The sequence below is a fragment of the Peromyscus californicus genome, unplaced genomic scaffold (genome assembly GCF_007827085.1).
Source record: "Peromyscus californicus insignis strain IS unplaced genomic scaffold, ASM782708v3 Scaffold_7__1_contigs__length_154581171, whole genome shotgun sequence".
Lineage (NCBI taxonomy): Eukaryota > Metazoa > Chordata > Mammalia > Rodentia > Cricetidae > Peromyscus > Peromyscus californicus.
Window position 1 is genome coordinate 2,896,648 of NW_026294595.1, and position 23,388 is coordinate 2,920,035.

Sequence of the window (23,388 nt, forward strand, 5' to 3'; positions counted from 1 at the left end):
CTCCGGGAATCCAATTGATGAGAGAGAGGAGGGATTCTGCAGGAGAGGGACGTCAAGATCATGATGGGAAGACGTGCAGAGATGACCGGCCACACTAGTGAAAGCCCATGAACTGTGGACTGGTGGCTGTGGAGCCACCATGGGACTGGACTAGGCCCTCTGGATACGGAAGACAGTTGTTTGGCTCGAACTGTTTGGGGGGCACCCAGGCAGAGGGATTGGGATCTGTCCCTGGTCTATGGGCAGGCTTCTGGGAATCCGGTGCCTGCGATGTGATGCCTTGCACAGCCTTTGTGCAGTGGGAAGGAGCTTGGACCTGCCTAGGCTCAGTGTGCTGGGCTCTGCTGACTCCCCATGGGAAACCTCAATTTGAGGGATGTGGGGATGCAGGTGGCTCGGGAAAGAGGGCTAGGGGGTGGGGAAGGGAGGAGGGGGGATCTGTGGATGGTATGTGGAGTGACTAGAAAATTTCTTAATAAAGAAAAAAATTCAAAATGAAAAAAAAAAAGAAAGAAAGGGGGCCATAGAGGAGCAGCTCAGCCCAAAAAACATTCCTCGAGAAATGACTTCTAAATATGGCAGGTGACAAGGTCCACTCACCACTACTCAGGGCTCTTGCTCACAGGCACAAGCAGAAACACATGTTCCTACCCTGAAATTAGACTACAAAACTTGCATGATCTAAGGAAATGTGAGTAAAAATGTAGGGTATCAGCTCGGGGCAGAAGCTTCCAGAGGCCATATTTGTTTCCCTGGGTCATAGTACAAGCTGAGATAGAATGTCCATCAGCTCAGGATGACTATGAAGAATAGTACCTAACACGTAGTTTGAGAAATGCATGTCTGTTGTTACAATCTATGGTGAAGTGTTATAAACCATGGTGACGGGGGACTTCTTGTTACTGCAGCATAATCCACACTATCCTAACTAATACACTTCACTCAATCTGAAGAGTAAATTCAAGTTTCTAGTGCTGGCAGGGCAAGAAGGATTTCCAAGAAAAAGCATGTCTAAAAGCTTTGAGGTGCAAAGAAATCATGTTTCATTTGAGGATCCAGAAAGAGCAGATAAGAATAACAAATGGAGTAACGAGAGCTGAGGCTTGAAAGCTATATCCTGGATGGTCTTATTAGATCATGAACCCTGCCCTAGTCAGGTTACTATTGCTGTATTGAAACACCACAACCAAAAGCAACATGGGAGGAAAGGCTTTATTTGGCTTATACTTCAGCATCACTGTTCATCACTGAAGGAGTTCAGGAGAGGAACTCAAACAGGGCAGGATCCTGGCGCAAGGGGCTGATTCAGACACTATGGAGGGGTGCTGCTTACTGGCTTGCTCAGCCTGCCTTCTTATGGAACCCAGGACCACAAATCCAAGGATGGCACCACCCACAATGGGCTGGGTCCTCCCCTATCAATCATTAATTAAGAAAATGCCCCCAGTTTGCCTATAGCCTGATCAATTCTCTGCCCTGAAGTGGTTATCATTGCAATGCTTCCTGACCCCTCAGATCAACAATCCTGAGTGAGTTGAGTAAGCACAGTCCTAAGTTCTAGGCACAGCAATGGTGATTCCGTGGCAGAAACCTCCCAAGTTCTGGGTACATGCTCAGTGTGTACTGGCAAAGGTGTATGTTAAATATTTCATGGCATCTACATATCCTTTTCTCCTGTGACAAAAATAATTTTAAGAAAAGCCAACCTCTGAAGACAAAGCAGACAGCTGAGTTAGGTGACCTCGCTAATCCCCTCCAAATCCCTCCTCAAATTAAGAGTTCCATTTTTCCTAAAGAAGAAACTGAGTCTCAGATGTTAAGTGACTGGCCCACGGGCTTCAGTGACAGAACTGGGATTCAGACCTAGATCTCTCTGGCCTGTATCCTTGCAATCTATTTCAAATAAATCACAAACTTTTGCTTCCAGGCAGAAAGCTTTCAAAGTCGTAATATGAAGCTTGGGACTGAAAAGGACAAAACCACCCTGTCAGGAGTTTAGGGATTTGAATCTGATCTTGTTACTTTTATGGTTTTTAATTCACTGCACAAAAATCATGCTGACATGTTTAGGTCTCTTTTTTGTTTTGCCAAAGCATATGTCAGTATAAGGAAGGAACAGGAAAATTAAAACTTGATCCCCGGGTTCAAAAAACCTAATCCTGCTGAAAAACTAGGAGGGGCAGAAAAGAAATGAAGTTAACCTTCTTAAGGAAGGTTTAGGAAGAAACCTCTTAAATTTCTCCAAGAAGATCGTCTTGAAGTACTTCAATCTTGTGTTTTATACATAATTTGCAATAGGTATCCGATATTGGGAAACCTGTAACAGAGAAAGCGAACTAACTTTTTACTGCTTTGTTTGTATTTCAAATAGAAGGAAAAACCACGCATTCTGAAAAACATAAATTGGGATTCAAAAGCCTCAAGAATAAAAGGCTATCTAAAAAAGTGAAATCATTATATGTAATGTAGCCTTAATACAATCTATTATTTTACATAAATGTTATTACCACCAACTAATACCAGTTTCTAACAGTGTATAACTATTACTGATATTGTCAAAAAACATGTTTTAGGATTCAAATACACAGCCAACTGTCAAAAAATATATTAGGAGGCCGGGCGTTGGTGGTGCACGCCTTTAATCCCAGCATTCAGGAGGCAGAGCCAGGTGGATCTCTGTGAGTTTGAGGCCAGCCTGGTCTACAGAGTGAGTTCCAGGACAGGCACCAAAACTACACAGAGAAACCCTGTCTTGGAAAAAAAAATATATATATATATATACATGGAAAAGGAGAAGGAAATACAGTAAGAACGGGGAGAGAGGTGAGAAGAGCTAGATATTGGTCACAGGAAGGCCCAACAGGAAAAGGGCAGATGCATTGGTGGATACTGAGCTTGTACTGCACAGTAAATATGAGAACAGACACCTAGGGCAACGGCAAGGCACTGGTTTTGAAGTCAGACCCATTTTATTACCATCTGTGTCAGCAGAAGACAGTCATCCATGAGAAAGCTACTTAATCAAAGAAGATGAAAAAGGACATCTCGGAGAGTGGTTCAGAGAAGCAGGTACAGCAGACAGAATGTACCAACAGAGAAAGCAGCACATAGTAGCCTCAAATACATCACAGTGTTTATGGATGTCTTAATCAAACACATTTAATTGCTTCCTCATGAAGCAACAAGAGCACATCTGTTTTAGAAAAAGAAACATACCACACTATATTATGGAAATATCCTAATCCCTTTCTAGTCCAGTGATTAATACATCTGATCATCTGCAGCTCACATTCATGGGGCTCGGCGGTACTCATGTTTGTGTTCCAGGCGCCTGAGTGTCCACTCTAAATTGTGCCCATTTGCTTCTCAAGCAATGGCTGAGCCCCTTAGCCCCATGCCAGATCCTGTGCTGGCTGACACACTTGACAGGAGAGGGATGCAAGTCTTTTCCCAGAGACTGAAAAAAGGCAGTGTGACCAGAGTGGAGAAAGCAGGAGGTAAGGACGTCCACAGCAAGGAGGCTGACAGGTGCAAAACCACACAAGCACTCCAATGTCATTCTGAGTTATGTGTGCAATGGGATGTTATCCAGTCTTCAAGAGGAATGTGATTCTGATACATGTACACATGGATAAATACAAGTGAAACAACCCCAAAAGAAGGACACATGTTGCATGACTCCATCTCTATAAGATTTCTAGAGTGGTCAGAGTCAGAGGGGCAGAAAGCAGAATGGTTCCCAGGAACTAAGTGTGTATAACTTTTTGATATATACAATTTCAGCTTTACAAGATGAAAAGCATTGGCACTTAAACTGACAAATTTTTTAATGTGTATTTTATCAAATTTTTTTTTTTTGAGACAGGGTTTCTCTGTGTAGCCTTGGCTGTCCCTAGAACTTGCTCTGTAGACCACGCTGGGCTCGAACTCAGAGATCTGCCTGTCTCTGCTCCTCTGGGATTAAAGGCGTGCGCCACCACTACCTGGCTCATATTTTTTTTTAAGGGGAAGAGTACTAGTAGATTCTTCTATAAACAATGTGACACACCACAAAAGAGGCTCAGGAGGTAAAGGAAACCCAACTAGACTGGTATTTTATATGGAGAGCAATGAACACACCCTATCTAAGCAGAGAGCGACTGTGCAGAAGCCCCTGGAGCAGAGAGAGGGAAGCTGGAGGCCCACTCTGCAGCAGCTTTTTGGCTGGGTGATGAAGACAGCAGCCTTTTCCGCTATGGTCACAGAGTCCTCCCTGCATGATACAGGAGTTTTGGCTGAGCTGGCAGGGTCATACTTTGTTTGCACAAACTCCGCCAAACAGGTCTTCCAGTAACATCCTGGTGGGGGTCTTCCTGCAGAATTCCTTGAGCATGTTCCCATGAACAATAAGCAGAGGGCATGCCCTGCTGGTAACCAACACACAGAAAAACCCACTGGCTGAAACGATACGTCCCATTGTTTCTACCAAACAGGACACATGTACAACACTATACACCACCCAGGGAAATCCCTGCTGAGTTGGGTCATTACAGCAAAACCCACTTATGATGTCTTTGGTCACTTAAAAAGTGTCACTAAACACAGAAAGATGAGCTTGTCCTAGGGCTCTGCCACTTGCTGGCTTCCAAACTTTGAATGCTCTATGCAACCCCTCCAAACTCAGTTTTCTCATGTTTAGAACAGTATGGCTACGAGGAGGAGGCAAGGATGAAATGAAATGATGGGTGGCAAGGGCCTGGCACCCTGCCAGCACATATGCACTGCAGGAGCACGACACAGGGCGGCTACACTAATTATTCTAACCACAGAATCTCCAAGACTTAGGGACAATGGGATGTGAGTGGTGAGGGAGAAAACACTTGAAAAGGATTTGGTTCCTTAAGGTTTTTGTTCATGGAGTAGATGGAGAACAGCAAAGGATAAGAAGGACAGAGGGCCAAGCCTGGTGCTCAACCTGTAATCTTGATTACCTGGAAGGCTAACTCGAGGGTTGCCACGTTCAAGACCTTCCTGGACTATACAGAGGGAGTTCAAGGCTTGCCTGTGCAACTTTGTGAGACCCTGTCTCAAAACAAAAAGTAGAAAGAGGGCTGGAATACAGCTCAATGGTGGGGCGCTGGCCTAGCATATGGGAGGTCCTGGGCTCAGTACTCAAGTACTACCAAGAAAGGAAAATAATAGGAAGAGAGGACAGCAGCAGGCAACGGGTTGTAGAGGCCATGACTTCTGCTCTAATAGCAGGGGGTAGCAAGCTAAGAAGGCAGCTGCATTCCAGGGAACAGCATATTAAAACACATCTCTGACAATTCCAGAGAGAAAGCTTACCACCCTGCCACTGGGCAGCTAGGAGACTTCCCCCTAGCAGGAGCACAGACCCACAGTCAGCAGTAGACACGTGCCCTGCTTCAGTTTGCTGGCAGGAGCTGCTCAATGCTTTGGGGCTGAGAGTCCTGAAGAAAATGTTTCTGTTTGCATAGCCCAGCTAGATTTCCTATGTTTCTAAGTACTCTCCACACCCCTCCCATTAACCCATCTTACATACATTAACATCTCACAAAGACATCAGACCAAAGAGAATCATACATTTGGGAAGGCTTCCTACCACCTATGCTAATTTTAATTCCACCCAGGGACGCAACCGGCCACATGCTTCCAAAAGACTGTACACTGACTGAAGTTCAGGTAAGCAGGGCAGGAAGAAAAAGGATGAGTCCCAACGCCAACTGCCAGCTGCATGGTCTCTATTACATCACCCATCTTCTCCTCATTCAGCTAGAAGGACCAGAACCCAAGCCCTGGACTAAGTGGCCAGAACCCTTGCTGAGGCTTCCACACACATGAATGAGCACAAACCTGGCAGACAAGTGAGAGCTGACCTCTAACCTCTGCTCTTCCACCAACAGTCTGAGTAACCACGGACACTGGCTTTTTCTCTCTGAACTGCAGCCATCATCTATCTGGTGGAGCTCTTGAGGCAGGTCTGAAGACACTGGCAGGGTTTGAGGCCCAGGTCTTTCATGTCTAAGTCTGTCTCAATTTCCCTGTTTGTCAAACACGTCTAATTCTACTTCTTAACTGGATTATTTGAGAGAATTAAGTAAGTCAATAAATGTGCTGGTACATAGTGACACACTCATAAACATTATTTGCTACTACTTTCTCACCTTTTAAGTACAGGACTGGGAAAGGGTTAGGTGAAGTGCTGCCTCTTGGTCATTAAGATGGCTCAGCTGGTAAATGCACTTACTGCCACGCCTGACAACCTGAGTGTGATTCCTAGAACCACATGACACAAGGAGAGAACCAACTCCTCAAAGTTTTCTTCTGACCGCCACACATGTGCTGTAGCACACACACACTGGAAGCAACCTAAGTAAATGTTTTAAAAATATTGTCTTCTACAAAGAGCAAATGGTAGATGCTGGTTAAAGAAGCATATGTAGGCACTAAACTCTTTTAAGTTCTCAATAACATAGAGAACAAATAATGGAGTTCTAGGATAAATTAGTGGGAAGCACTTGTCAAGCATGTGCAAAGCCCATCTCCACACCTAACACCAAAAGGGAAAGAAACCAAAGGTGCTATCTTCTACTGAAGAAGAGCACAGCATGGCAGCTGCAAGCTTCGACTCTGGAGAGAGGTGACCCTTTCCTTCACTTACTGACTGTGTGACACTAGGCACAGAGAACCAAAGAACTTCCTTCCTCTGTGACAAAACAGGGGTGCTAACCTAAGGACCCCCAAAGGTTATTAGGAATGTATTAGATGATACACAACAGCACCAGAGGGGCAGGGTGCACACAGGAGGTGCTCACACTCAAACACTGGTCCTATTATTACATACTTACTACATGCTAAGCCCTGTTCCTTGGGCTAGGGATACATAGATGAATAAAATGGACAAAGCTCTTCCTCTCTCTTCTCAAAGCACTCACATTCTAGCAAAGGAGAGACAGACAGTAAATAAATACAAACTGGAATAAGTGTATGAAGAAAATAAAGCAAGACAAAGATGTATGGAGGACCTTGTTATCTGTGGTATGGTGACATACTGCTCAACTCTATCTGCCTCATCACCTGACTCTAACATCTTTTCTGCTTCAGAAATAATAATAACATCTCCAGAGCGCTTTCCAAGTGCCCGGCTCTAAGCTGATGTATGCTGTGTGTACTAACCTGGTGACCGTCACAACACTCCAGTGGCCTTAGTGTCATTACCTGGGATTATAGGTTATAAAGCCAAGACTCATAGATGAGCAGCCGATCTAAGTTCCTGCTGGACCTGGAATATGAGGCCAACATGGTCTGAGTGCTGAATTTCATGCCTTATGCCACAGCCTCATTGTTGGTTAGTCAAATCCAGCAGCTATGCTTACAAGCGCACTGTACACTAAGACCTGCTTACATATGTAACAGGAGGAGACAGTTGGCTGGACTTGCCTGAAGAATGAATGGTCCTGCAAGGAATGGTAGGTAGAGGTCAGTGGCACAAGGGAAGAGTACCCGCCAGCCATTACTAAGCACAGTTTGAAGCCGCTAAGCCCCTTTCAAGATTACCAGCAGTCTATATACACGTGGGCTGTGTAATGACATGGCTTTACCAACACTTCCTGGAATGTGCCCACCATGGACACTACTCCTGTAACAAGATCTATAAAGTGAGGCCAGAATTAAATGGAACAATAGATAATATAGCTAGAATGTGAGCTTCGGAAGCAGATGAGTTCAAATCTGAAAAATGGCTCTTCCACTTCCTAACCTGTGACCTTGGGCAAGTTATTTCAACTTCCCAACACAGTCACTTCAAAAGGATACGTCTAGGCAGTTGAGGAAAAAATGAGACAACTATGAAAAGATATGTGCAAAATAATAAAGCAAACTGTGGCAGTGCAGATATTTGATCCCATTTACATAAACTAAGCACAAATGTTCCTCAATTTATGATGGGGACATGTCCCGATGAGCTCATCATAAACTAAAATAACCTACGTGGAAAAGCACTGCTCACACACCTAACCTTCCAGGCTATGCAGCACAGCAGTCAGCACTCTTTCCTTGTGACCAAGTGGCTGGAGCCACAACTCACTATCCTACAGGGTCGCTGTAAAACTACTGTACTCTGCATGACTAGTCTCCGAGAAAAAAATTCAAGATTCAAAGTATATTTCCACTAAACACTCTCTCTCTCTCTCTCTCTCTCTCTCTCTCTCTCTCTCTCTCTCTCTCTCTCTCTCACACACACACACACACACACACACACACACACACACACACACACACTTCTCACTGATTACATCCTCTCCTGTTCCACTGCTGTCAAACCTGCACTGCAATCGAACAGCATCACTGACTCCTGCCCCTCTCTCCTTCATCCTTCATAGGAGTCTCCCAATCATTCTTCACAAGAGTAAATGCTGTGATTACTTCGTCCTGCACACAAAGAAAGTGGGGCTCAGAGAGTTGGAATATCTTGCCCAAGGACACAGCATGTTTTTATTGGTTTTCTTAGGGTTGTCCTCCAACTCTGTCATGGCTTTCCCTGGCTCCATAGCAATTTCCCTCTCCATCCAACCGAGCTGGGGACCATCCTAATCACCTCACCCAACCTGTTATCATAGGAAAATTTCCTGGAGAAACTGTATATCCAAGTATGGGGAAATGTTGCACGATTTCTAATTGGTCTTATTAGTAAAAACCCAGAGTCAGATAACAGGGTGAAAGTTAAAAGATCAGAAAAGCAGAGCAGCCAGTCACTAGTTCTTTTTTTTATTATTAAGAAAATGTTTTATTCATTTTACATACCAATCACAGATCCTCCTCTTCCCTCCTCCCACCCCTCCAGCCACTAGTTCTTACCTCTACGAAATCCTCAGCCTGAAAGAGATCTTAGATCCTGTCTCTTCCCACATTATATTCCTCTCTCCACCCAGCCATATCACTTCTTGTCTCCACCTCCCTAGTGCTGGGATTAAAGGCATGAGATCACAAGTACTGGAATCAAAGGTTTGTGCCACCACTGCCTGGCTGTTTCTCTTTTAGAATGGATCAATCTTGTGTAGCCCAGGGTGGCCCTGAACTCCTGATCTTCCTGCTTCCTCCTCCCAAATGCTGGGATTAAAGTTGTGTGCCACTACTGCCTGGCCTCTATGACAAAGTATTGCCTGGCTTTGCCCTCTGATACTGAGGCAAGCTTTTTTTGTACAGCATACACAAAATACCACCACAGGGAAATGTTGAAGTCAGCCCGAGGGAATGTTAGCTGAGACTTCTTGTGATCTTGGTGTTAATATTCTGACCTGCCCCTTGGGGCCAGCCTACATCCTGATGTTTATGGAAAAATTCCACCCCTTTCTCTCTCTCTCCCTCCACTCTCATGAGGTGTGCACCCCTCGACTCCTCTCTCTCTTTCCCCTCCCTCTCTTCTTTCCTATCTTCTCTTCGTCCCTATTATAATAAACCATTTCTGTTCAGATGCAGCCTTTGGGTTGTGAAGGTCCACCTGCCACCCCACCACCATGCCTGAATGGAGTAGGTTGCCTGCCAGCCCACCACTGCATCTGCCTAGCATGCCAGCATGTTTCCCTGCTTGCACGGGATAACCTTGGGGTCTCCCCGTGTAATATATCATAACACTTGGGGACTCCCTGGTCTGATTCTACTGGGAATTCTGTTTTGATCACCTTAGAACTTTGGTCTCGGGGAAGAAGCCAGCAAGACATCAGCTCTACCATCCAACATGTACAGAGGAAGAGGGAACTAATGATAGCATATATCCAATGATGAGCCTTAGGTGTAAGTTTGCTGCAACTCTGTGGGTTTGGTCCCGGATTTCGGCACCAAAACATGAGTTTTGCAACTCTGGGAAGAGGTAGTCTGACCACTTGGGAGTCAGGTGATGGCTGGAGCTGTGATGAGACAGCAGCCCTGGAGGGTGAGGTATCCTGGACACCTCGAGCTGCCCAGGACAGCTCAGCCCGGAGGTGTCCCAGTCACCTGGAGCTGCTTATGACAACTCTGACAGCTGGTGCTGCAAAGAGACAGCTCAGCCTTGGAAGGGAAGTTTTTCTGACTGCTCAGGAGAGTCAGGCCTAGAACTGCTAGGAGCTCTGTAGGGAAAGGTATCTTGACTGTTCATGTGAGTCAGGCTATACCTGGTGTGGTGGGGGATGGTCTCCCACAGGATATAGCAATCCTGCTCCTCTCCTGGAGAGCCGCTACAGCTGAGCTTTGCTCAGCCCCCACTTAAGGGGGCTTCCTAGCAGAGCTCTGCTTCTCAGGCCTAAGATGTTGCTTCTTTTGCTTCACTCTGCAAAAAGGGAAACCCCTGCAGAAATGTAGCAATCTCCTCCGGCTCCAGAGAAAAGTGTTCCTTTTTAGCTCTCTCTTGCTCTGTCCACTGAGGGACATCTCAGCAAGGATCTTCTGCGCACTTGTGAATGAAGATCTTCACACCCAAAACTGTTTTGAGAGATTTATTTGGGAAGGAGGAGTCCAGGAGAGTAGCTGCCTCTACCAGGGTGGAGAGAATAGTTTTTTTTAACTGACCAGCCAGGGCAATTTATATAGGATGTCTTGGGGCGGAGTCAACCAGTGATTGGTTAGTTTCACAAGTCAGTTGGCCAGGGGCAGAGATGGCTCCGATCTGACTGAGCCAAACTGTGTTTCTTTCTGCCCTGATCTGAGCCATCTTTCCCTAGCTCCAGGGTCAGGGTATGTTTCTTTAGCCAGCCCCTTTTCCCTACATTAGGAGGAACAGATCACTGGTTTGAGAGTGTCAAGGATAGCCAGAATCTCTGCCTTTACCAGAAACATAAAGCCAATCTATACCAGACTTTATCTGGATATACCTTCCAAAGGGTCTTGTTCACTGTAATTCATATTCAAAGAATAAAGTGCTTATTTACAATCAAACTACAGTGCTCCTGAACAACTTAAGTTCCAAGATAATTACAACATAATGACTCAACTCCTCCCATCCCTAAAAGTGGAGCCAAAAAAGAAAAAAGCCATGAACATGTATCTGGGAGATGGGTTAGTTCGAAAGAGGAAAGGAAGTGCTAATGACTAGAAGAGAATCCATGAACAAAAAGAAAAGTAGCCTTGATTTGACTCCCAAATAACCAGGATTTTAAAAAAAGCTGTGTCCAAGAATTGCTTAACCAGGAGAATTAATTCAAACACCACAAGACAAGGAATTAAATGTATTAAGTACCTGTGAAAAGCCTCAAGGAAGAAGTCACACATATAATATCTGATTACTCTTTAAAATCACTGATACTTAATCTCGTTATACAGATAAGGAGACCAAATTCAAAAAATTAAGCACTTCCTAGGGTCTTGTGGGAGGTACACATACCACTGTGACTGCCCTCTCCAGGACTGGCTTTGAGGGGCAAAGATGCCCACAGCTTCTAGCTCCCACATTGTCAACCCTCCATGACATTTGGCTGAGATCATTCCCAAACAGACTCCCTGGCTATTCCTAGGCAATAACCAATCATTCCTGGCACAGGACTGACTAACTAACACAGGCCTCCTCCAGGGATGGGCTCTGCCCAGGATCACCCAGCAGCCTGGCTGGGACTTCTCTCAGCTGTACTTGGAGCTGGAGCTGCTTATGACTCCTCTTCCAGATGTCCTGAGTTCAATTCCCAGCAACCACATGGTGGCTCACAACTACTTGTAATGACATCTGGTGCCCTCTTCTGGCCTGCAGGGATACACGCAGACAGAATATTGTATACATAATAAATAAATAATCTTTAAAAAAAGAAAGAAAGAAAGAAAACTGGAGTTGCAGAGAGTTGTTAGGTACCATGTGAGTGCTGGGAGCTCAATCTGGGTCCTCTGCAAGAACAGAAAATGCTTTTAACTATCCATCTCTCCAAGTCCTGGAAATAGTTTATTCTACATAGTTTGGATTATTATTGTGGTGGTTTGAAGGAGAATGGCTCCCACAGGCTCACAGGCTTGAGTGTTTTGACTCTAGTCAGTGGACTCTTTAAGAAGGATTAGGAGGCGTGGTCATTCTGGAGTAGGTGTGTCGCTGGGGGTGGGCTTTTAGATTTCAAAAGCCCACACCAGGCCCAGTCTCTTTCTGCCTGCAGATCAAGATGTAGCTATCAGCTACTGCTCCATCTATCATGCCTGCCTGCTGCCATGTTCCCCACCATTATTATAAATTTGATGTGAAATTACCCCAAATTTATATTCTTGCATCTGTACACTTTTAAGGGTGCCTTCTATTTTACATTTGCTTGTTTTCATAGTAAAGGGTCCAGTGATCGCTATTTTAAATTTTAATTATATAATCATCTTAGTTACTGTTTTATTGCTATGAAGAGATAGCATGAGCAAGGCAACTTATGAAAGAAAGCATTTGATTGGGGGCTTGCTTACCCCAAATCTGGATCCTTTTTAATTCTGCTTGTCCTAGCTAATGAACCTGAACAAACTCTCGAAGGTTTACAGTGCTTATGCATAAGAACAGGGAAGAGCAGAATGAAATGAGGCAAACAAAGAGCACACATTGTCACCTTCCGTGCAGTGAGCCAGAGGAGACATCAAATGCTAGAGAGGTTTCTCCAAGGACAACAGCAGGTTTAGTTCTGTGCAACAATGGAGGGGTCACTCAGGTAAGCTGCAGATGCCTGTGAGGCCCTGAAACACCCACATCTCTAAGCAACTGGGCACTGCAGTGATGCTGCAGATACACAATCAAGCAGCAAGAGCAACACCAGGGCCCCACACTCCACATTCACTTCTTTCCCAATCCCCAACTTCCCTACCTCTCTGCTCTCAGCAGGACCTGGAGTAAAACTATAAAACTTACAAGAACTAAAACACAGTTAAGAGGCTGGAGAAACAGCCCAGCAGTTAAAAGCACTGGTCACACTTGCAGGGGACTCAGGTAGGCTAATCACTGTCCACATGGTGGCTCATAGCCACCATAACTCCAGTTCCAGGGGAATCTGACACCCTCTTCTGATCTCAATGGGCACCAGTCACACATGCAGTGCACATGCATATATACAGGCAAAACACTCTTATGACTAAACTAAACTGAAAAAATCTGTTTTAAAAAGCTACCAAAAGAAAAACAATTTAAAACAAGATATCTGGAATTTGGAAACTAGTTAATGCTAAATACATTAAAATACAAGCACTGAACCTTTAAGAATAAGGAAGCAGGTGGTGGTGGTGCCAGCCTTTAATCCCTGCACTTAAGAGATAGAGGAAGGCAGAGCTCTATGAGTTCAAGGCCAGCCTGGTCGACAAAGTGAGTTCAGGACAGCCAGGGCTACACAGAGAAACCCTGTCTCAAAAACAAAACAAAAGAATATGGAATAAACCAGGTGGGGTGGTGCACATAGGATCAAACATTCAGAGTTGTTTTAGCTAGCAAGTGTGGGGTTAGCCTAGGCTACATGAGACCTTTTCTTGATAAGAATAAGAAATCTTCATAGAAAACACGGACATACTGCTTCATTCGGGGAGAAAACAGTACCAAAGCTATTTTCTGAAAAACAATATGGTATTTTCCTATAGCCACCAAGTATGATTGGCGCACACCTTTAATCCCAGCATTCAAGAGGTAGAGTCAGGCAGATCTTTGTGAGATCGAGACCAGCCTGGTCTACACAGGATAGGGAGCTCCAAGCCAGCTGATGCTACATAGTGAGACCCTGTTTCAAAACAAACCAAACCCTGGCCACAGAGCTGATCTCCAATCGACAACAAAAAGAGGAAAGGACTGCTCTGCTTTCAGCCTGACCTCCTCCAAGGGACTCATCGTCCCCTCCTTCCCACAGAACAGAGAGCTATGAGCTCAGTAAACTCATTTTCAAAGAACTAAGACTCACAGAAGTGTGACGAAGTGGGGTAGAAGCTCAGAGCTGCTGCAGAGAATTACAGTTGGACAACCAGAGTCAGGGCAAAAGGCAAAATGCAGATGATCCTGAGGTACAAGAGTCACAAATGGCCAGAAAAGACAAATTTGCCTAGAACTAAGCTTGCAATTTTATAAACAGAAATGGATCTTAGAGATTTCTTATTATTATTCTCTTGTATTTCCCAAACTTGTCTTGGGGTGTGTGTGTGTGTGTGTGTGTGTGTGTGTGTGTGTGTGTGTGTGTGTGTATGTGTGTGTGTATGTGCGCTGCCAATGACTTGCTGTGACACCCAGAGCCAGAGCTTCAGCCTTTGAATCTGTCCTTATCCCTAAAGGGCAACGATGCCCTGGCCTGCTTGTGAAAGGGAATGAAGGAAACAGCAGCGTTTGATACCATCAAGAGGGTTTGACCCAGGATCAATGGCTCCAAGTACATTATCACATTATCTCCCAATGACCACATAAATAATTCCCATGAATTTAATTTTACAGATGAACTTTCCAAGATTCAGAGGTGAAAGAGCTGCTACTGTCATACAGCCAAAAAGAAGAGCTGGATCCCAATTCAGTATATATGTGGTGGCAGGGTTTAACTCTAACCACTGCGCTCTTCTGCTTCCCTGTGTATCAGGCACTTGAAAGCTCCTGGCAGAGTGGAACCCACTTCCTCGCCCCTTACTATTCACTGTTTACAGAAGTAACAGTGTATGTGGTTTCTTTAAAGAGATCCCGCTATTTCTTGTCTCTCTTAATCTCATAAAATCTCTGCCTGTTGTTGCGTACTTTTTCACCTGCTTTACAAATAATAAACTTAAACACAGCAGTCTGCTAGAGCCACATGGGAGTCACTGGCAAAACCTAATGAAAACTTCGGTCCTTTTATTTTAAAATAAACTTTTATCCCCTCACATGACACAGCCTCCATAATAAAGAACAGACCGTTCATTTTTTATCTGGAAAACTACCAAACGCATAATTCAGTAAGGGGCCTCATGACCCTACCACCTTGTCAAGGAGAAGAAAGTATATAAAAAATGAGGTTTGCAGGAGCAGAGGGTTTTGGTCTGTCAACTTTCTCTTGGATTACATCCATTAGCCAAGATAAAATAATGTAAAAACTAATGTAACGAATCCCACGTCTTTGAAAATTCAAGTTAAACACACCGATCCTTCAAACTTACATTCGACACACCAAAGGCAACTGTTAACTCCAGTGGGGTTGCAGAGATGTGTGTTATGTCGACCTGAGCTTTCAAATGAAAATGCGACAAGCATTCGGGCTGCTCTGAAAAGAACCCAAGTCAACAGTGTACATCAGCAGCACAAGCTCATAGTGTTGCAAAATGTGGGGACTGCAAAGGGACCTGCAGACTGAGCGCAGCCCTTTGATCTGGTCCATGAGGAAGACAAAGCTCAGCACCGTGAAGTGGCCTGCAAGACTACAGACAGGAGATTACGAACCAAAGAATGAAGATGCTGCCTACAACCTAGTCCTCTTTTACTATTTAAAAACAATTTTTAAAAGTTTCTTTTATTTTTATTTACACGTATGTGTGTATATCTCTGTAGTCATATGCCAAATGTGTGGGTACTCAATGAGGTGAGAAGAGGGTGTCAGGCAGTTGTAAGATGCCTGAGAAGGTGCTAGGAACTGAACTTGGGTCCTCTGGAAGAACAGTAAGCACTCATAACTGCCAAGCCATCTCTCCAGGCCCTCCATTTGTAAATCTTGCTTCTGATATTCATAATTACTTCCAGCACTTTCCAGAATTATTCATCTGAACAGAAAATAACAGAAAAACTCATGATTCTCAAATCCTGCCAGCCAATACTGGTCATGTGATCATGGGCGATCTCTATTTCTCAGAGCTTCAGGACTTTTTGTCTACACTGTGGGTCGCAGTAGTTTTCCCCAGTAAGCTGGAGGTAATACAAACAAGGAGCCTGACAAATGCCCTAGAAGCAAACATAAGGTCTCTGTGTCCCTAGCAGAGCCCGGCATACATATATGCTCAGAAGATACTTCCCATGCAAACATGTACTGAACTTGAACCCAAGTCCTTATGGCATTAAACACAAGGTTATGTCCAGTTCACAAGATTTCAGAGCAGAGTGTTAATTTAGTTTTATACAGTATCAAGAACACAGCCATTTTTCTAGCCATACAGCACATAAAAGTTCATTCAAGGAATGTCTTAGTTTCCTCAGTATTATGGCTGGTTCTCACAGCTGAGTGTGGTGGTACACGTCTGCACTCACAGTACTCTGAAGGCTGAGACAGGATGATCTCAAAAACCTAGCTATGTAGTAAGACTTCATCATGAAAAAAAAAAATCTTGATGCTATGACACTTTGCAACCAAGGAAACATGGGCAGCACTAGTTTACCTCTTAGAGCCTAAACTTTCCTAATTGGAAAAATGACACTGAAAGGGTCATCATATAACAAGTGAAGCAATTCCTACAAAGCACAGGAGGACAGGTGACACAGAAGGAACCCCAGCCATTCTATTTCCCTTCTCGTTATTGGAAGATGTCATTCATTTGCTTACATCGTTTGAATGTCCCTTCCTTCCTGAAGCTTGCTTCTATAGAGCCCCCAAATTTCTACTTCTTTAAAAGAGTTTTTAAAAATTCTCTGTATGTGTGACTGTCTGCATGAGTTAGTTCATGTGGCATATGCTCACAGGCCTGTGGCAGTCTGAATGAGAATGGCCCTCATGCTGTACACATTTGGTCCCCAGTTGGTGGGACAGTGGAAGGATTCAGAGGTGTGACCTTGTTAGAGGAGGTGTGGGGTTGGCTTTGATGTTTCAGAAAAGGCTCTTGCCACCCCCACTATACACTCTGATTTCTGTTTGTGAGCGCTCACCTGCTATCCAGTGCCACCATGCTCCTGCTACAATGGGACAGGTTCCTGTCTCTCTGGAACTATCAGCCCATGTAGAGACTGCCTTAGTCATGGTGTTTTATTACAGCAATAGTAACTAAGACAATGCCAGGGGGCATATCAGATCTCTCCGAACTAGAGATAAACAGTTGTAAGCTGCCTAATGTAGGTGTCAGACACTGAAGTCTGATCCTCTGCAAGAGCAGTAAGTGCTCTTACCTGCTGAGCCACCCTGCCAGCCCTCCTCCAGCTCTTTGCCTTACCATTACCAGAGCTTATTATATCTGCTCAACTATCAGATGAGTTCCAGAGGAACAAGGAGTTTTGTTGCTTTGCTTACTGCTGTACCCCAATAATTAGAAAAGGACCTGGCCTACAGTTAGTATTTAACAAATATTAGTTGAATGGCCAAACGAAGTGATCCAGTGTGGGGCACTGTGTAGGAATGGGGTTTAGTTCTGCTGCGTAACCACGGGTCATGTCTCACTTGGACTGCCATGACTCTACTGCTCTTTATATGTCCACTTCGTCCCCTAAATTTCTCGTTAATCAGAGACACTCCAAAGTCCCTGTCTTGTTACCATTAGAAGAAATCCCAGTTCCTCTCATGGCTGTGAAGCCTCCACCGTCAGTACTTGTGGTGATATTGTGTTCCCCAAAATATTGTGCACCCTAATAAACTTATCTGGGGCCAGAGAACAGAATAGTCACTAGACATAGAGACCAGAAAATGGTGGCAAACACGTCTTTAATCCTAGCATTCCAGAGGCAGAAATCTGTCTGGATCTCTGTGAGTTCAAGGCCACACTGGAAACAGCCTGGCATGGTGACACACACCTTTAATCCCAGAAAGTGATAGCAGAAAGCAGAAAGATATTTAAGGCGTGAGGATGAGGAACTAGAGCTGGTTAAGCCTTTAGGCTTTTGAGCAGCACAGTTCAGCTGAGAGGCAACCAGTCTGAGGAAACGGGACCAGCTGAGGAATTGGCAATGTGAGGTAGCTGTGGCTTGTTCTGCTTCTCTGATCTTCCAGCATTCACCCCAATTCCTGGCTCCAGGTTTGGTTTTATTACTAAGACTCTTTAAGATTCCTGCTACAAGCACTAGTCCAGCCCTTGCTCTCACTCCCTTCCTGGGCTTCAGCACATCAGCTGCTTTTCTTTTACTCAAACATGTCACTTTCTTGTGTGTTCTTTATTTTGAGGAAGAGTTTCGGTGTGTAGGCCAGGATGGCCCTTGAAGTTGTGATCCTTCTGACTCCACTTCCCAAGTATTATCTTTTCTTTTTAAAAAATTTTAACTTATTTTTGGGAGTTGCTGCCACAGCCCATGTGTGGAGGCCAGGGGACAACTGTGTAGAGTCAGTTCTCTCTTTTCACCTGTATAAGGGCTTTGGGGATCAAACTCATTGTCAGGCTTCTATGGCAAGGATTTTACCCACTGAGCCATCTCATCAGCCCTGTCTTCTCTTTCTAAATTCAGGAACAAAGAGCTATTCTAATCCACTTAAAAATCCATTAAAAACATAACAAAAACCACTACTCGGGACTTATGCCTTTAATTCTTCGATTACCAAAGAGTAATGTAAAAGTCCCGACAGGGGACGTGGGGTCAGAGCTGACAAGCGTCAAGCTGCTTGCTGAGCTGAGGCCTTTGTGCTCGCCACTCGCCCTTCTTGGAGTGGTTCCTCCAGGCTGATGATTCCGCCTCGTCATCTTCTCTCAGCAGAAATGTTAACTCCTTAAATGACACCTCCACGATAAAACTGCCCTTACCACTATCACGCCCCCGTCAATCACTCCCTCTTGAATACTGGTGGCTTTTCTTCCCTCTGAGAATTTATTTCATTTGATCTGCAATGACTTGGTGTGCTAACTTGTCCTAACTTGCCAGCCAGAATGTGTGAGGACAAGGTGCTCTACAAACTTACTGCTATAGACCAGCATCTAGTACACAAGTCTGCATCAGCAAACTGATCTCATGGCACAGCCAGGATGAAAGATACAGGTAAGGAAGCCACACCATTGGCCCAAGAGTGTCCTCGAGGTACTAGTTTCCATCCAAAGATAACCATCCCGCGTCACTGAAAAACATGGCTTTCAGCCAAACTTACTTAGGAATAGGTACCCGAATTAGTGTCCCTTCCACTTCTGGGTTCAGATTCATTCCACTTTCTCTTATAGCCTTGATAGCTGCAGCTGTACACTGAAAACCAGATCAAAAGGTAAACAGAATTAGTAAATAATTATTACCAGATGCAAGCCCTCTGTCGATAACTGGCAACCCATCTTGGCAGAACATGGAAACATTTAGTTCTGTTACCAGTAAGATCAGGAAGTTACACTGGTGTAGAGTGCTTTGATCAAGCTGAATAGCAAGCCATGTCCACTCCTGGTACCAGTGTACTGCGGAAGGAAAAAAGAAAGGGAAGAAAAAAGAAAAAGAAAACAGCTCTGCTTCTTTGAAAAGATTTCAATGGTTTGAGGCAACACAGATCAAAACCACAATAAATCCTCAAGGGAGGAGGGCTGGTCTATGCAAAGATTGGTGTAAAGACAGATGAAAGATTTCATACGTTAAAAATTCCAGTTGACATTTTACACTCAAAATATACTAGTGCCAGTTTGGAATGAGTAAATAAATTTAATTCATTCGCATCTACACTCATACCAAACTCACTCATGCTTTGGAATAAGCAGTAAACCTCCACTGGTGTGCACCGCAGGAAAGGCGGAGTGATAGGAGAAAAGCATGGGTCTTGGAGTCAGAAAAACTTCAGTTTAAATCCAGCTTTGGGACCACATACCCTGAGCAATAAATCTGAACATTCATAATCTGAGATGATACGGTACCTAAACATCACAAAAGCAATGAGATAATGAAAGCAATGTATCCAACTCAGTGCCTGGCACACAGTTAACAATCAATGAAGAGCAGCTATCATATGAACAAACCATATCCATGTATTGAAAATGTGTAAAGTTCTCAAATTAATGGCAGAGTTAATGTAAACATTATACTGACACACTGTTGTCCTCCTAACATCCTTCAGGAACTTCACTTGCAGGCTCACTCACTGGTAAACAGATTTCCTAAATGTCCAACCTCACACTTTAACAATATGCTGACTGCACCTTGTATCAATGCTAAAGGCAACAGGAAGTGGGTGGAAGACATGGACTCACAAGAACAAGGCTTCTGACATGTTCCAGAGCTGATCCATGCCATCTGAACTCAAAGGCCAAGTCCTGTCCTTGAGTTCCTCCAGCTTCACGTCTGAAAGGCATGGAGGGTGGTACACACCTATTTTATTTTTCCAAGCATTTCACTGTTACTGTTTTAGCAGAGGTATCTAAAAACTTACTTATTCCATCTTTAAATGGCCTTAATTCTACACCTGTATGAAGTCAAAACGACAAACCAGAATATCTACATACAGATGTGTAGAACCTAAGTGTTTTAAATGATGCCTCAGACCATAGGCTCTCAGTGTTAGAAAGGGGTCTCTGACATAACCAAGCACCACCTATTTATTATGAACAACAGGTCTACAGGGTATATTCACATCCTTTAGAATAGACAGCCCAAGAAAGATGCAATAAAGAGACAACCTATCAAACTTCAGTTACTCTCGGGGGTAAGGAGAGGCTGAGCTGCATTTAGTCTAATGTGACTTTGTCTTTATTCTTTTTACAGATCCTCAAGCTCAATGCATTCAGTAATTACTACATAAAGAAATGAACGTGTGTGTGTGTGTGTGTGTGTGTGTGTGTGTGTGTGTGTGTGTGTGTGTGTGTGTGTGTGTGTATCGACTGAGCTGGAGAGACGGCTCAGCAGTTAAGAGCATTTGCTGCTTTTACAGAGTACCCAAGTTTGGTTCTCAGCAGCTCACAACCACCTGTAACTCCAATTCCGGGAGACCCAATACCATTTCCTGGCCCCTGTGAGTAGTGCATGAACACGGTGCACACATAAGCAGACAACACACTCATACACATAAAGCAAAAATAAACAGTAGGCAAAGAAATAAAGTAAGTATCTCTCTGCAGAGAACGGCCACCCTTCATAAAACCATTCATAGAGTTAAAAGCACCCTCACTTTAAAGAGGAATCTTTATCTCCCATCCCCCAACCGTCTATAGCTTCTTACTCCATAACCAAGAAAACACTGCTCTAACACCCCTATGTCTCGGTGCTGTGAAGACACACCATGACCACGACAATTCTCATAAAGGAAACCAATTACTTGAGGTTGGCTTACAGCGTCACAGGTTTAGTCCATTATCATCATGGTGAGAAGCATTACAGCATGCAGGCAGACATAAGGAGCTGAGAGTTCTACATCTTAATCCACAGGCAGCAGCAGGAGACTGTCACACTAGGCCTAGCTTGAGCATGAGGCCTCAAAGCCTGCCTCCAGAGTGACACACTTCCTTCAAAAAGGCCACACCTACTCCAACAAGGCCACGCCTCCTAACAGTGCCACTCCCTAAGGATCAAGCATTCAAAATACATGAGTCTATGGGGGCTATATCTATTCAAGCCACCACACCCTACTATCACCAAACTCCTTTTCAGTCTGGCCCAAGTAGTTCCACGCAGCCTTCCCCTGTAGGTACAAGAGTACTCACTACCGGGCTGGAGAGATGGCTCAGTAGTTAAGAGCACTGACTGCTTTTCCAGAGAACCTGAGTTCAGTTCCCAGCACCCACATGGCAGCTCAAAACTGTCTGAAACGCCAGTTCCAGGGGACCCAAAACACATGGCAAAAACACTAATGCACATAAAATAAAAATTACAAAAGTATTCACTACCAACATCAAGCTCGGCAGGAAGTATGTCTCACTATTTGCACCTTCACAGTGGAAGGCACAGTTCCAGTGAAGTCTAAGCAAGTGTGCAGTAAAAGCTTGCTGAATGACTACTATTAGTAATCCTATTTAAATCTATTAGAAAATGCATATCTTGACTTTACTTCAAAACCTTATTTTACATTTTAGTTTTTGTATTTCTTCATATTCAGGGAAAATGTTAGCTGAGATTTCCCATAAAGAAACTTACTGAAAGTAAGTCTTCTAATTTTTCTAGGTATGTATATTTTTGTTTGACACGGCAGGACTCAGACCTCAGGAAATTATAATCATTTCCCTAACAGTATGTTTAAACTATTCATGGGTCAAACAAAAAAGGCATACATAGGTACACAATTTCCATCCCTTATCTTTAGCCTTTATTCCATCACTGGAGGGGGACACTCACTGGCATCACAAGGCAGACTGGTTACTTTGCTCTCAATACTAACTGACTGGTTATGGCTGCTGGAATACTGTGTATTGAAAAAGATCACTGACCCCATCTGGAGACCAGCAGAGAAAAGTTCCACTATCAATTAGCAATGCCTGCCCTTGTTATTCTTAAGCTAATCCACAATAATGGACAAGGGATGGCAACATGTCTGTACATAGGTAAACATATTCTTGAGAATTCAGAGTCAACTGTTAGTACCTTATCAATTACTGGCCTTACATTTCTTTATACCTCAGTGAGTTTCTAGAATACAAGGCACATGAAAACAGACCTCTAGTATCTCTTCTCACCAATGAGTTCCCAACCCTCCACATAGAACCTCCTCACGTGGAGGACACGAAAGACACTGCTGAGTTAATGGAGGACGGAGAAAGGAGTGCAAGCCTCCACGTCAAGCAGAGCCATGGTCAACAGCGGTGTGAAGTGAGAGGAGGTATTTCCCTTCTCTGATCCTGCTGCCTCATCTACAAAACAGAACAGTAGTGTTGATTTTTACTGTTGATGGTGTGGAAGCAGCTGTAAGAAAGTGACTGCAACATGGCAGAGATTTGGTGCACATCAGTTCTTTCCCATCCACAGACAAATAATGGAGTCTGCTGATGTATTGTTGTTGCTGTTGTTGTTATTTGCTTTTCAAATGATGCTAAGTTTTTATTCACTTCTCTTCCTTCCCATCATTAACTGTAGCTTCAGGCATGTTTAGGGAAGAGGGCAACTGTGTGCACCATTATCAAGCAGAATATATGCTCAACAAATGCAACACAGTTTTTGCCTTCAACGTGTTTGAAAGATTATACATGTACTGTGTCCCAAAAGCATGACACAGAAATGTTCAGATTTGGAAAGAAAGCCAATTGCACATGAAATAGAAAGGAATTCTATAAACACAAGGAGGATTAGCTCAGCATTTTGAAGCTACAAACCTCAGTACTTATAAAGCTGGAGGGAGGAAATGTTTAGCTAGAGCTGTTTGTTTAATGTGCACAGCAGATGAGATAAAGAAATTCAAAAGACTGCGTAACTCACACTTCCTCACTGTGCCTCTACATGAGCCCTCTATTGACAACATGCCGGTTAAGCTTTTCCCAAAACCCAAGGAACTGCACACTAGAGAAATTGCAAAGATACTTTAGTTGAAAGATGAAAATATACTCCAACTTCCTAAGAAAAAAATTAAGCAGTTAATACCTCCTCTTGCCTCATAAGAGATGCTCTGGTGGCCAATCAGGTGCTACTTCTGTGAATACCATTTGCTACTTAATAACAGAAGTGGTTGGCTCTGAAAAGCAATCTGCCTGATG

At 44.0% G+C, this 23,388-nt stretch overlaps 1 protein-coding gene across 5 annotated transcripts in view; it reads right to left on the bottom strand.

Annotated features, from left to right (window-relative positions):
- The window catches only part of Mrrf (mitochondrial ribosome recycling factor), a 99,324-nt gene that overhangs the window by 56,894 nt on the left and 19,042 nt on the right, over window positions 1–23,388 (bottom strand). For all 5 annotated transcript variants that reach the window (XR_008215352.1, XR_008215353.1, XM_052725774.1 and 2 more), the window contains exon 5: window positions 18,894–18,985. Coding sequence is in view for 3 of the 5 variants with exons in the window: in XM_052725774.1 (XP_052581734.1) it covers window positions 18,894–18,985 (92 nt within the window). In the remaining 2 variants the exon portion in view is untranslated. The remainder of the gene's footprint in view (window positions 1–18,893; window positions 18,986–23,388) is intronic.